The sequence below is a fragment of the Bemisia tabaci genome, chromosome 8 (genome assembly GCF_918797505.1).
Source record: "Bemisia tabaci chromosome 8, PGI_BMITA_v3".
NCBI lineage: Eukaryota > Metazoa > Arthropoda > Insecta > Hemiptera > Aleyrodidae > Bemisia > Bemisia tabaci.
In genome coordinates, this window is record NC_092800.1 from 8,371,605 (window position 1) to 8,382,207 (window position 10,603).

A 10,603-nucleotide genomic window follows, 5' to 3' on the forward strand; every position below is an offset into this window, starting at 1 on the left:
AACTATCTCATAAAGTAAACTTGTTTCTAAAGAGGTCATCATATTTTCTCATGACATTTTTGATAATTTGGATTAAGGTGCAGATAAAATTCATTGGAAAATTGGAGGAAAGTATTCAGAATGTTTTCCAGAGACATCTTATTTTATCGGGCGAAATTTGACAGCCTGCGAATGCTCATACGATGTTCTTCCTTACCACGGGAGTATATGAGTGCACACCAAATGCATAATTACCCCTTTTACATGGTGCGGAAAACGCACAAATCTCAAACGCTTCCGGATGATTTAAGGTTATGTCTTAATTTATCAACATAATAACAAGTTGGAGCTGACCGCTCAGTCCCACTTTCGAGACGATGAAAAAAAAAGAGGATGAAAATAAAAATAAAAATAAAATAAAATAAAACAAAAAGAAACACTTTCGAAAATGCGTATGATGTGTCCAAACAAATATTAATTTATCGCCAAGACGGGCTCTAATTATCGCGGATCGGAGAAGATCGCTGGGGATAAGCCTTTTTCGGCTGAAAGGATGGGTGTTCTTGCCGCCTGAAGATTTACTGATTCCCGGCTCTTAAGGCGGGCCGCCAACGCCCTCTTCTCCGCCTTCCTGGGGTGGAAGAAAGAAGAGAACTTTTATACTGCCGATTCAGTACGTCTGACTCGTATGCTCACACGAGCTTATAAACACCATTGCTGATTTGTGAGCAGTACGATTTTTTATGTTTTGAAAGTTTGGGAGGAAAAAAATTGACCGTAAGCAGCTTCTCAACACACCTGACACCCTGTTTCTTCACAGTGTAACTGTTCGTGGACGCTTACACAGTAAGCTTTTTTATGCTTTAAAAGTTTGAAAGGAAAAAATTGGCCTGTACAATTTCTCAATACACTTGACACCCTTTTTCTTCACATTGAAACCGTTAAAAGACGCTATTGCAATACACTTTCATGTTTAAAAGTTTGGGAGGGGAAAAATTGACTTGTCATACTACTCGACACACCTGTCACCCGGTTTTTTCTAATTAAAACCGTTAATGGACGCTTTTACAATCCGCTTTTTTATTTTTTAAAATTTTGGGAGGGAAAAAATTTACCTGTGCAATTTCTCAACACACCTATTATAGTACCCATATAGGTACCACGCATCTTGTCGCGTCTTGGACTCTATATCACGCATAGAGCACTTCATTTCAATCAACAAACAAACTGATTTTCAGTGAATTCACACGGCCACGGCATGCACGTTCCACTTCAATCAACAAACAAACTGATTTTCAGTGAATTCACACGGCATGCACGCTGGTGAATTCGAAGGCTAACAGGCAACAAGAAAGTGAAATGACTCTTGCTGTCTACTAGAAAATGTTGAACCGCAGAGGATAAAAGTTTCTACCATCGCCGGGTTATCAGTAGAAGGTCTCTAGATTTGTTTCTGAATGTATACCAGAGCCATGTATTCAGAGGACCACATCTCACTCGCACCGTTCAAACGAAATCACAAGTTTTTTACACCAGAACGTATGGGATATAAGGAACTCCGGTATGCATGAAACAAATGAATAGGACTACTACATGCTTCCTGATTTGCTCCAAGTGTTGCCAGTTTCTCTATCAAACAAAATGAGCTCTTGGTTCATAAAATATTTACTCTGGAGTTTAACAGCCTAATGGCAACTCGGTGGTAGATGGTGATCTTGATGAGTCCTCCGTCGTGGAAGTGGGACAGCCCAATATGAAGCTCGGCTAACAAAAGGACGTAATTACACTCTGAGATGAGCCTGGGATAGCATGCAGTCATAAGGACGACAGGGCTCATCGCGAGGTGCAGTTGCGTCCTTATGTCAGGAGGGTGACGAATAGTCACTGTAATCAGTCGCGCGGAATAGGTCAATGTCAAACCACAACCAGCGTGACATAATCTTGTCGCATCTGTGCCAGTTTTTGCGCGGTTTTAACACTGATGAGTGTTCCTCCGAGTTATTTTTTTTAGTAAAAAAATTTCAAATCCTTAATATTTAAAGGTGAAAGCACTAATTTTATTCTGACAACGTTCTTGAGATTCAAATGTTTTATCATGATCAAAGATCAAATTTGTTAGCTGATAAAGCTTTCTTATTTTTCTACGGCATTGTGGCATCGGTTCCTGAGTATTTTGTGCGTAAAAGTTTTCACATTCATTTGTGATCTGTCAAATTTTAGCCTCTAAAAATATCATTTTTAATTTTTTGGAGCTTTGGACACCAAAATTGTTAAAGATGTACTTACAAAAAAAATGTCCTCAGAAATAGGTACAATTTTCGAAACTTAAATGCCAAACAATGTTCATGTATCTTCGATTTACAGAAATTTTGTGCATTGATTTATATACATTTCGTGAGATGATAGTATTTTTTTAGTTTGTTAAAATTTTTCGTAATCTATTATGTTATTCTTTGTATATCTATTGCTTTCGTAATCTATCTATATTTGCTCCTCCAAAAAAGTAAAAAAAAAAAAAAAAAATTTTGATTTGGAAAGTAACTTCACTTTCCAAAGTAATGGAGGTTTCAGCGTAGGGTATAAGGGAGGTTTCAGCGAACCGCGAAGGGAAAGCAGCAAGGGGCCGAGGAGTCGACCAAATCTTCGGAAATTGAACAAGTGGCTATTTTTACCTCTTTCGCTATTCCTATTTTAAGAAAATTAGAGGGAAGCGGGATGGCGTCGGGGGAAAAATTAATTCGATAGGCGCACCCGTGGCCCTGGCTGAAAGAAGCCCCGAGTCTCAAATTATGAGGGACGGAAACACGCCGAAGAACAAGAGATTGTCAGATCGTCAGAAGCTCCCCAAAACTAACCCATGGAGATCGTGTCTTAATGTTTTTTTTTGGCGTGCTACTTGGCAACTTCGAGAGGAGAGTACGCAAAAGAACCCGAGAATTCGGGAGAGCTTCGAAATTAGAGGAAACCGCATTTGACGGAGACAGAAGAGATCAGAGGACACCAGAGAAATGGAGCGACGACTCGGATGGAGAATAAGTCTTTGTGGTACTTGTGAGCACAGGGAGTGAAGAAAGTTCTATAGCATCTTACATCATTTAGGATGGTTCACATTTTCTCTCGGCTTATCCTTCACTGCCTTTCTTCATTATGTCATCAAAATAAAAATCACTAGCAGAGTTTTTATCAATCAGAAAAGTTAGAGCAAATAAAAAGTGCGAGACTTTTTTTTAACCGGAACATATAAAAAGTGCAGGCTGAAAGGAATTTAATGAAGAATTATAAGAAACATACATTCTTTTGTCATCTTTTCAAATATGCTGTTGGTATTTGAAGGAAAATATTTTTGATCATACTTTAACACTCCTGAAAGAAATGAAAGCAAACGCATTTTATATGAGGCAACTTTAATTAAACACAGTGATAAGTATTTATTTAATTATTGCATTGTCTTCTCAAAATTAAGATTTGTTTCGTGAAAACAAAAACGTGTTTGAGCACGTGCAAATTCGAAAAGCAATTCAACACAAGAGAGCTCTTCTTTTGCAATCTTTAGTACCGGTAGTGCTCCTGCGATTAGCTGGTTCTGCAAAACGCAACGCAAATGTTATCATGTCCGTTCTGCGAGCTGCATCGTAGTGCAAAGCACACAGGTCTCATTAATATCTGCAGGAAGTCATGCAGTTGTGCATGCGTTTTCAATTTTTCTTTTCCTTCTTCTTCTCCCTATGGTTCCGTTCTTACAAGGGAAAAGGACCTGTTTGTCCCCCGCTGATCTAGGATGTCTTAATGATTTTTCAAGAATAAAAGGTAGCTGTGGAGTCTAGATATAGAAAAGGGTATAATTGGATGGTCACATAGAAAAAGGGATGATTGTCCCCAACATTTTTCTCTTCGTCCGCCAAAACTTTAATACTTTTCCAAAAATTACTTGTAACCGTTTTAGGGTACGGCTCAAATGACCATACCCTCGTTTCTTGGAACCTTACTTTCAGTTTCGGAACCGTGCCCTTGGTTTTAGGAACCGTACTCTCGTTTCTAGGAACTGTGTCCTCGGTTACTGCGACCAAGCTTTCAAACCAAACTGAACTATTGAAGCATTTTGTTTGAATGAACCCAGAGTACGGTTCCCATAACCAAAAGCACGGCTACGAAAAATACAGTCCACGGAACACCTTATTTAGGTTTATAAGACCTATTTTTTTATTTCAATGTCGTGTAAATTTATGAAATGAGTGCAAAGCTTGAGTCGCACCCTGTCGGGCGCCCGGCGGGACAGAAAGGGCTCAAAGCCCCGAGCCCCCGCCCGGCGCGGTGCTCTCATCAACAATCCGTGAATGGGGGAAAAATTCGGGCCCCGGACGACGGCGGCGACGACTAATTTATTCAAGGTACAACACAAGCGGACACGTGTCCCGCGACTCGCCGCGAGCCCGCGATGAAAGGGGAATATAAATATCGGGGATGGTCGGAGGCGGGCTGGGATTGGTGGGCCGCCTCGCGCCGGCCCCGCCCCCCGATAGTGGGGACTCCCGCCAGCATGGAAGGACGGGCCCCCGGACTCCGGCCAGTCATGCTCCTAGCTTCCAGGCGGAACCACACTCGCACCCCGTCGCACCGCTCCCCCCTCCCCCGAGTTTGTTTTCCTGCCCCGTGTAATTACTCGATTATTGTGTTGGCAGTTTATTGATTTTTTCCCGCGGTGGTGTTTACCCCAGTTTTCCCGGCTCCGCGCCGCGCTCGCCCGCTTTTCCGGGGGCCCTAAATGGTTTCGAGGGTTTTCTCGTGGTGACGGATACTCGCCCGGCGAACATGTTGACCGACGTGAATCATATGGCAAGAATGCCCGGCTCCATTTACAACACTCATCAGTTGACGCATTTGAACTTGAATCGAACGGTAAGTTCAAAAGCTCCACAATGAATCGCCCAGTTTGATAACCGCGATTCAAATGTTCCCAGAGGATAAGATAGTTGTTAGTTAAGTACCTGAAGTTTTCCCAAGCCTACAAGATGTAGGATCTCTCACATATATAACATTAAAGACATTACCTAAATTTAAAACGTTAAGTTCAAAAGTTCCACAATGAATGCCGCATGTCATAACCGTGATTTAAATGGTCCCGAGATAAGATGTATACTGACGTTTCTAACCTACAAATCAAGATATCAATATACATGAAGTACCTAATAAATTGACTGTAAGTTCAAAGTCCGAGAACGCATGTCACAACGTGATTTAATTTCCCGAAGATAAGATCAATGTATCTTGACGTTTCTCAAACCTACAAAATCTAAGCTATCTCACATATAACATTTAAGACAGTACTTACATTTAAATTGAACTGTAAGTTCAAAAGTTCCTCTTTAAATCGCCCGATTGTGAGAATTGTGATTCAATGTTCCAAGAGGATAAGATAGTTGAAAGATAAGTACCTAACGTGATAAAAAACACTAAAAAACGTGGCCCGAACTGTATTTAACAAGTGGTGCAGTAATGCTGGTTGTATACTATTTTGTGGAAGAAACAAGGCCAAAAAACTCAAAAATTTCAATTAAAGTCAAAAATTTGAACTGTAATAAGTACCAGTACAAAACTGAGGGGGAGAGTATTCAATACAGTGTAAGTGTAATATTCTAATGCAAACTACCTGAGTTAAACACTCTTTCCCCTTACTGATACTCATTAAAGCCCAAATTTTTTACTCTAATTGAAATTTTTGAACTTTTTGGCCTTGTTTTCCCCGCAAAATAGTGTGGACCCAACTTTATTTTTACCACCTTGTTAGGTTTCTAACATTTTCTCACACCCACAAAATCTAAGATATCTCACATATAACAGTAAAGCCATTACCTTTTAATTTGAACCGTAAGTTCAAAAGTTCCGCAATAAATTGTCAAATTCTTATGACCTCCACTCAAATTTACCCAGAGGGTAGATTTAAATGTGACGCTCACTATTTTTATCAACAAAATCTAAGATTTCTCACACTATAATAGTTAAGACCTCACCTAAATTTAATAATTGAACGATAAGCGCTCGTCAAAAGTTCCCCTAAAAATAAGATACTGATAAACAACCATTGTTGTTTCATACTTACAAAATCTAATAATACATATCACATAACAGTGAAAATCACTTGATTTAAATCGAATGAAGTTCAATAGTCTGTCGATCACTTACTTTGTTATAAAAACCTTCAATTTAATTTTCCTCTAAATGAAGCAGTTATACTTATTAAATACCCGACGTCTACCGATATACCCCAAAATCTAAGGTATCTCACTTAGTGGTGCAGACATTATTCTACATTGAACGATAAGTTCAAAAGTTCGCGAATCAAGCACCCTATTGTGATAACCTCGATTGCATTTCCCTTGAGGATAGAGCATTCATAAAGTAAATACTCTACATTTTTTGTTATGATCACAAAATATAAGAAGTTTAGACTCTACAGATACTGGAAAGATAATTCCAACTCCTGAACGTATGCTTTAAAAAGTCAGTAATATTTAGTAAAACTTTGATCGTGCTTTGTCGCACACGATGTGTCTGGCGAGAAAAGCTTGAACGAAGAGGGAGGGTAAGATAATGCAATGTTAAAAGACCATTTAAGAAAGAAGATCCTTTCAAATAGAAGGTGTGGAAACACTCAAGGCCATATAACACACCTTAGCATAGCATTCATCAAGAGACTTTAACGATTGTATAGGAAGGTAGAATAGTGTGACGTTAGAACACTGCACAGTAATCACATATGATTATACCTGTATAGTATGTAGATAAGCTGATTTACACTCCAGCTACTTGCATGTAAATCAGTGCTGTTCCTCCTGTGAAATGGATGAATTTTTACCTTTTCATAAGAGGTTAGTCAATTGAGGCTACATACAATAACCATTAGGTACTAGTGAGATTTTTTACAGTTTTATGCAGGATCACAATTTCGATGAAAGAGTAATTGAGTAATCAAAAAAAATTTCCAATCGCCCTTTACCGTAAACCGGTCTCTTAAAGCGCTGACCACACTGATACGAAAATCATGTTAAACCGACCATTAAAACATCAGATTGCAGATCTATGACTTAACAAGATCCTAGAGCTGAATTTCAAATCGCAATTTTGAAAAATTAATAATCTTTCATGGTGAAAATGTCAATCCTTGCTGGAAGACAATGCTTAAATTACGGTAAACAATTATGTGATCGCAAATCTAAAGGATATGAATTGAGAGGATTAGAGCGACGGAAACACTTTATAATAAATATTACAGGAGAACTGAAAAAAATTTGGCAAACAGCTAATAAACGATGAGCATTGTAGATTTTAATTACTTGAATCGATGAAATTTTCAGATGTTTGAAAATGAATATTTTTGTAAAAGAGATTCATAAAAGCATATGGTTTCTTAAAAAAGACGGAATACCTTTTTAAAGCGTGAGTGTTGACAACGGTTGGTTTTTTTTCGAATCTCCTTGATTTTCTTGGTTGACTTTACTCTTCTAATCCATTTCAACATCTTCCGAGTCATTTGTAAGTAAATTCAAATAGGAAAAAATATGTCAAATAAACTGAGCACTCAAAATATCTAATTTTCAAAGACAGCAAATTTTTGAAATGAAAAAAAAAATCGAAAATATAGAATTTGGTAACATTTGAGAAAATAGATTAACTAATATGAGTATTCATAAACCTTAAAGGGGACCTGATATTGAAAGCAGTAAGTTAAGTTAAACCTTTAGGTGTAGTTTGTTACAGACGCGTAAAAATTAACTGTCGTTGAGAGAATGTAAAAATGGGCAAAGCCTAGGAACTATACGTGAGTCAGGAAATTGAATATTTTCCTGGTATTGAGTGGTGCAAAGCTCAGAAATTACTGTAGTGGAAAAAAATAGAAAAATACAAAATACAAAAAATAAAATACAAATGACAACGGATAAACAATTTTCGTAACTCATATGAAGTTCGCAGTGGGTCAAACTCTATGTAACAAAGATAACCCCCCAGTGACCCGATTGTTTCCCTTTTTATATTCATTTAAAAAAAAGGTAACCACAGACTCTCCAAAGGATTCAACGCATTTTTTTGCCATCTAGGGTGTCACGCTCTTTTAGTTCACATTCTCTAATGCGCTGTATAATCCTATGTAGGTAATAGGTATCCAGCGTATCTGACGTTTAGCCGGCCAGGCAATAGAGGATAGAATAGGGGTTTACCTTGCAAAATTTAGGTGAAATCAGGTTATGATTGATTCCTATGTAATTTTTTACGCTGAATCCGAATTTTTGGTTTCCCAACAAATTTTCCTTGTGCTAACTCCGGAAAATCGGAAAAACCGCGAAAAATCACGTTTTTCCGCGGTTTTCCCGAGATATCTCTTTTCCAGTGCGATATATCGAGAAAATAGTTATTTCCAAAAATAAAGCTGATAAAATTTCCTATAAAAATGATCTGAACGTTTTTTTCATACGTCCATTAGGGAGAGTGCTGGAGCCGTGGAAAGCTCTAAAAACTCGTAAAATCGCGATTTTCCACGGTTTGTCGCCATTTGTGTGAAATAAATTTGTTCTTTCGCAAAATTTCAGGATACTCTTACCTTAAAAATTAGTGCTGCTTACTTTTAAGACAAAAATGATGCCAATTTTTTCTTTATAGGTCTAGTGGGAGCGGTTTTAAAGCCGTGAAAAGCCGTGAAAAGCTCGAAAATCGCGATTTTCCGGCATATTTTCGTAACAAATCCGTTCTTGTACAAAAAACTCATTTAAAGTGACTTCAAAATTCAATCTTATAAATTATCAACATACATACGTAGAATTTGCTCCCTTGGCGCACCCTGGTGCTCTGCGACATCCAAACGCCAGGTGTGCTTATCTACGTAAAGGTTAGTAGACAACGAACGACGTAATAAAATAGGGCAATTTTCAACATACTTAAATGATGTTGAAAGTTCCTTGTATATCTGAAGAAACAACGGATATGGATTTGTCGAAAGCGTAAATAATGCAAAAAGTTGACATTTAAAGAATATACTACTACAATGTCTGGAATGATTTTCCTAGATTTCCGGCATATTTTCGTTACACATCCGTTCTTGTGCCAAAAACTCAGCTAATGGAGAATTCAAGATTTACTCTTATAAAATTGTCAACACATAATATGACGTGAAAAGCTTTCAGCATATGTCAAAAAGTGCCGCATAGAGAATTATGGGTAGCTCAAAAAATGCGAAAAATTGTGATTTTCCACTTTTAAGCCGCGAATTAATCACATTGTGTAAAAATATGGGGCTAAAAATATCCCTCAAAAATTTAAAATTCAATGTGATGATGTTTTCGGTGGATTAAATCGCACAATTATGTGTCGAAATTTTAATGGTACATGTGAAAATGCACCCGATGAGGACTTATACGTGGAACTTATTGTATATGATCCTGATGATTTATGGAATTAACTCCTGAATCGTTCACAGAAAGAACAGCGGACGACCGAAGAGATGAAAGAAGTTCCGAGACGTTTGCAGGTATTCATTTCACTCAATTTTTTATTTTTATTTGAATTGATAGAAATGTCCAGTAATGCTAAAAGAAATGTAAGTACTCATTGACTTCATATACCGCGGAAATTCAAATCATGATTTCTTCAACTTCGGTTTTATCAGTGATGTAAATGAGGCGACTCTAGGTAATTAAGAAAACTAGAATGAGAGTAATCACGGCACGCGCCCGTGAACTACTAATAATTTTGGGAGGCTTGTACTAGATGTAGAATTTTAGCCTTACGGCAGATCACATTAATATCCTTGATTTCAGCAATCATGACACTACTCTATTAATTGCGCAAGTGTCACATTATTTCCAAATAATTTTAGCGTCATTATGAACCAACAATCAATGGATAAATACTCATTGACAACAAAAATAAGATCCTTAAATGCCAAGGAAGCAAAAAATTGCGATTGAATCTGCGAACCGTGCTTATTGAAAGCAGGTTGAATTTATCATTGTTCTCCTCTCAGATTAATACCAAAAGATTTTCTTAGGCATACGTCTCTCTTATTCTAGTATACGATGTTGCAAAAGCTCAAATGAGCAATTCAAATTCAGATAAATCCATACCAGAAGTTCCTGTTCTCCAATTTAGACGATGTCATACTGAAGTCGTAAAATACTGCAAAGATGGCAGTGATGACAACGCAGGTGAGAATTTTCCCATCAATTTTACAATAGTTTTTCCATGAGTTGATTAAGAAGAGAAAATTTACATTATAGTAGGCACAAATTAACATTCTTAGATAGCAGAAAAGAAAGAAAAAAGCACCGATAACACATATAAAAATTCAACAATTACGTTCCTCTTGCCATTTTAAACCATATGACCCAATTTTATAACATATGTTGGTTGGTTGGTATGTATGGTTATAACTTATATGTTAGGTTATGCCATTATACCCGTGCTTTTCATTATGATTTCAGATCCTCAGGACATTCAGTCAGCAGAGTGCCTGAGTGACCAGGCATCTGAATTATACTTCTTGACATTGAACATATTTACTATCATAGTTATTATAAAATTATTACAATACTATTATAGTTGTTTTCGCATAATTGAAAAATTGTATCAATACATT

At 37.4% G+C, this 10,603-nt stretch overlaps 1 protein-coding gene across 1 annotated transcript in view; it reads left to right on the forward strand.

Annotated features, from left to right (window-relative positions):
- Positions 1 to 4,536: 4,536 nt before the first annotated feature.
- LOC109043241 (transcription factor Sp8) overlaps positions 4,537 to 10,603 on the forward strand; it is a gene marked incomplete in the record, with an annotated part of 52,051 nt that continues 45,984 nt past the window's right edge. Inside the window, 1 exon segment of the mRNA XM_072303206.1 lies at positions 4,537 to 4,875. Within this exon segment, the coding sequence (XP_072159307.1) occupies positions 4,789 to 4,875 (87 nt within the window).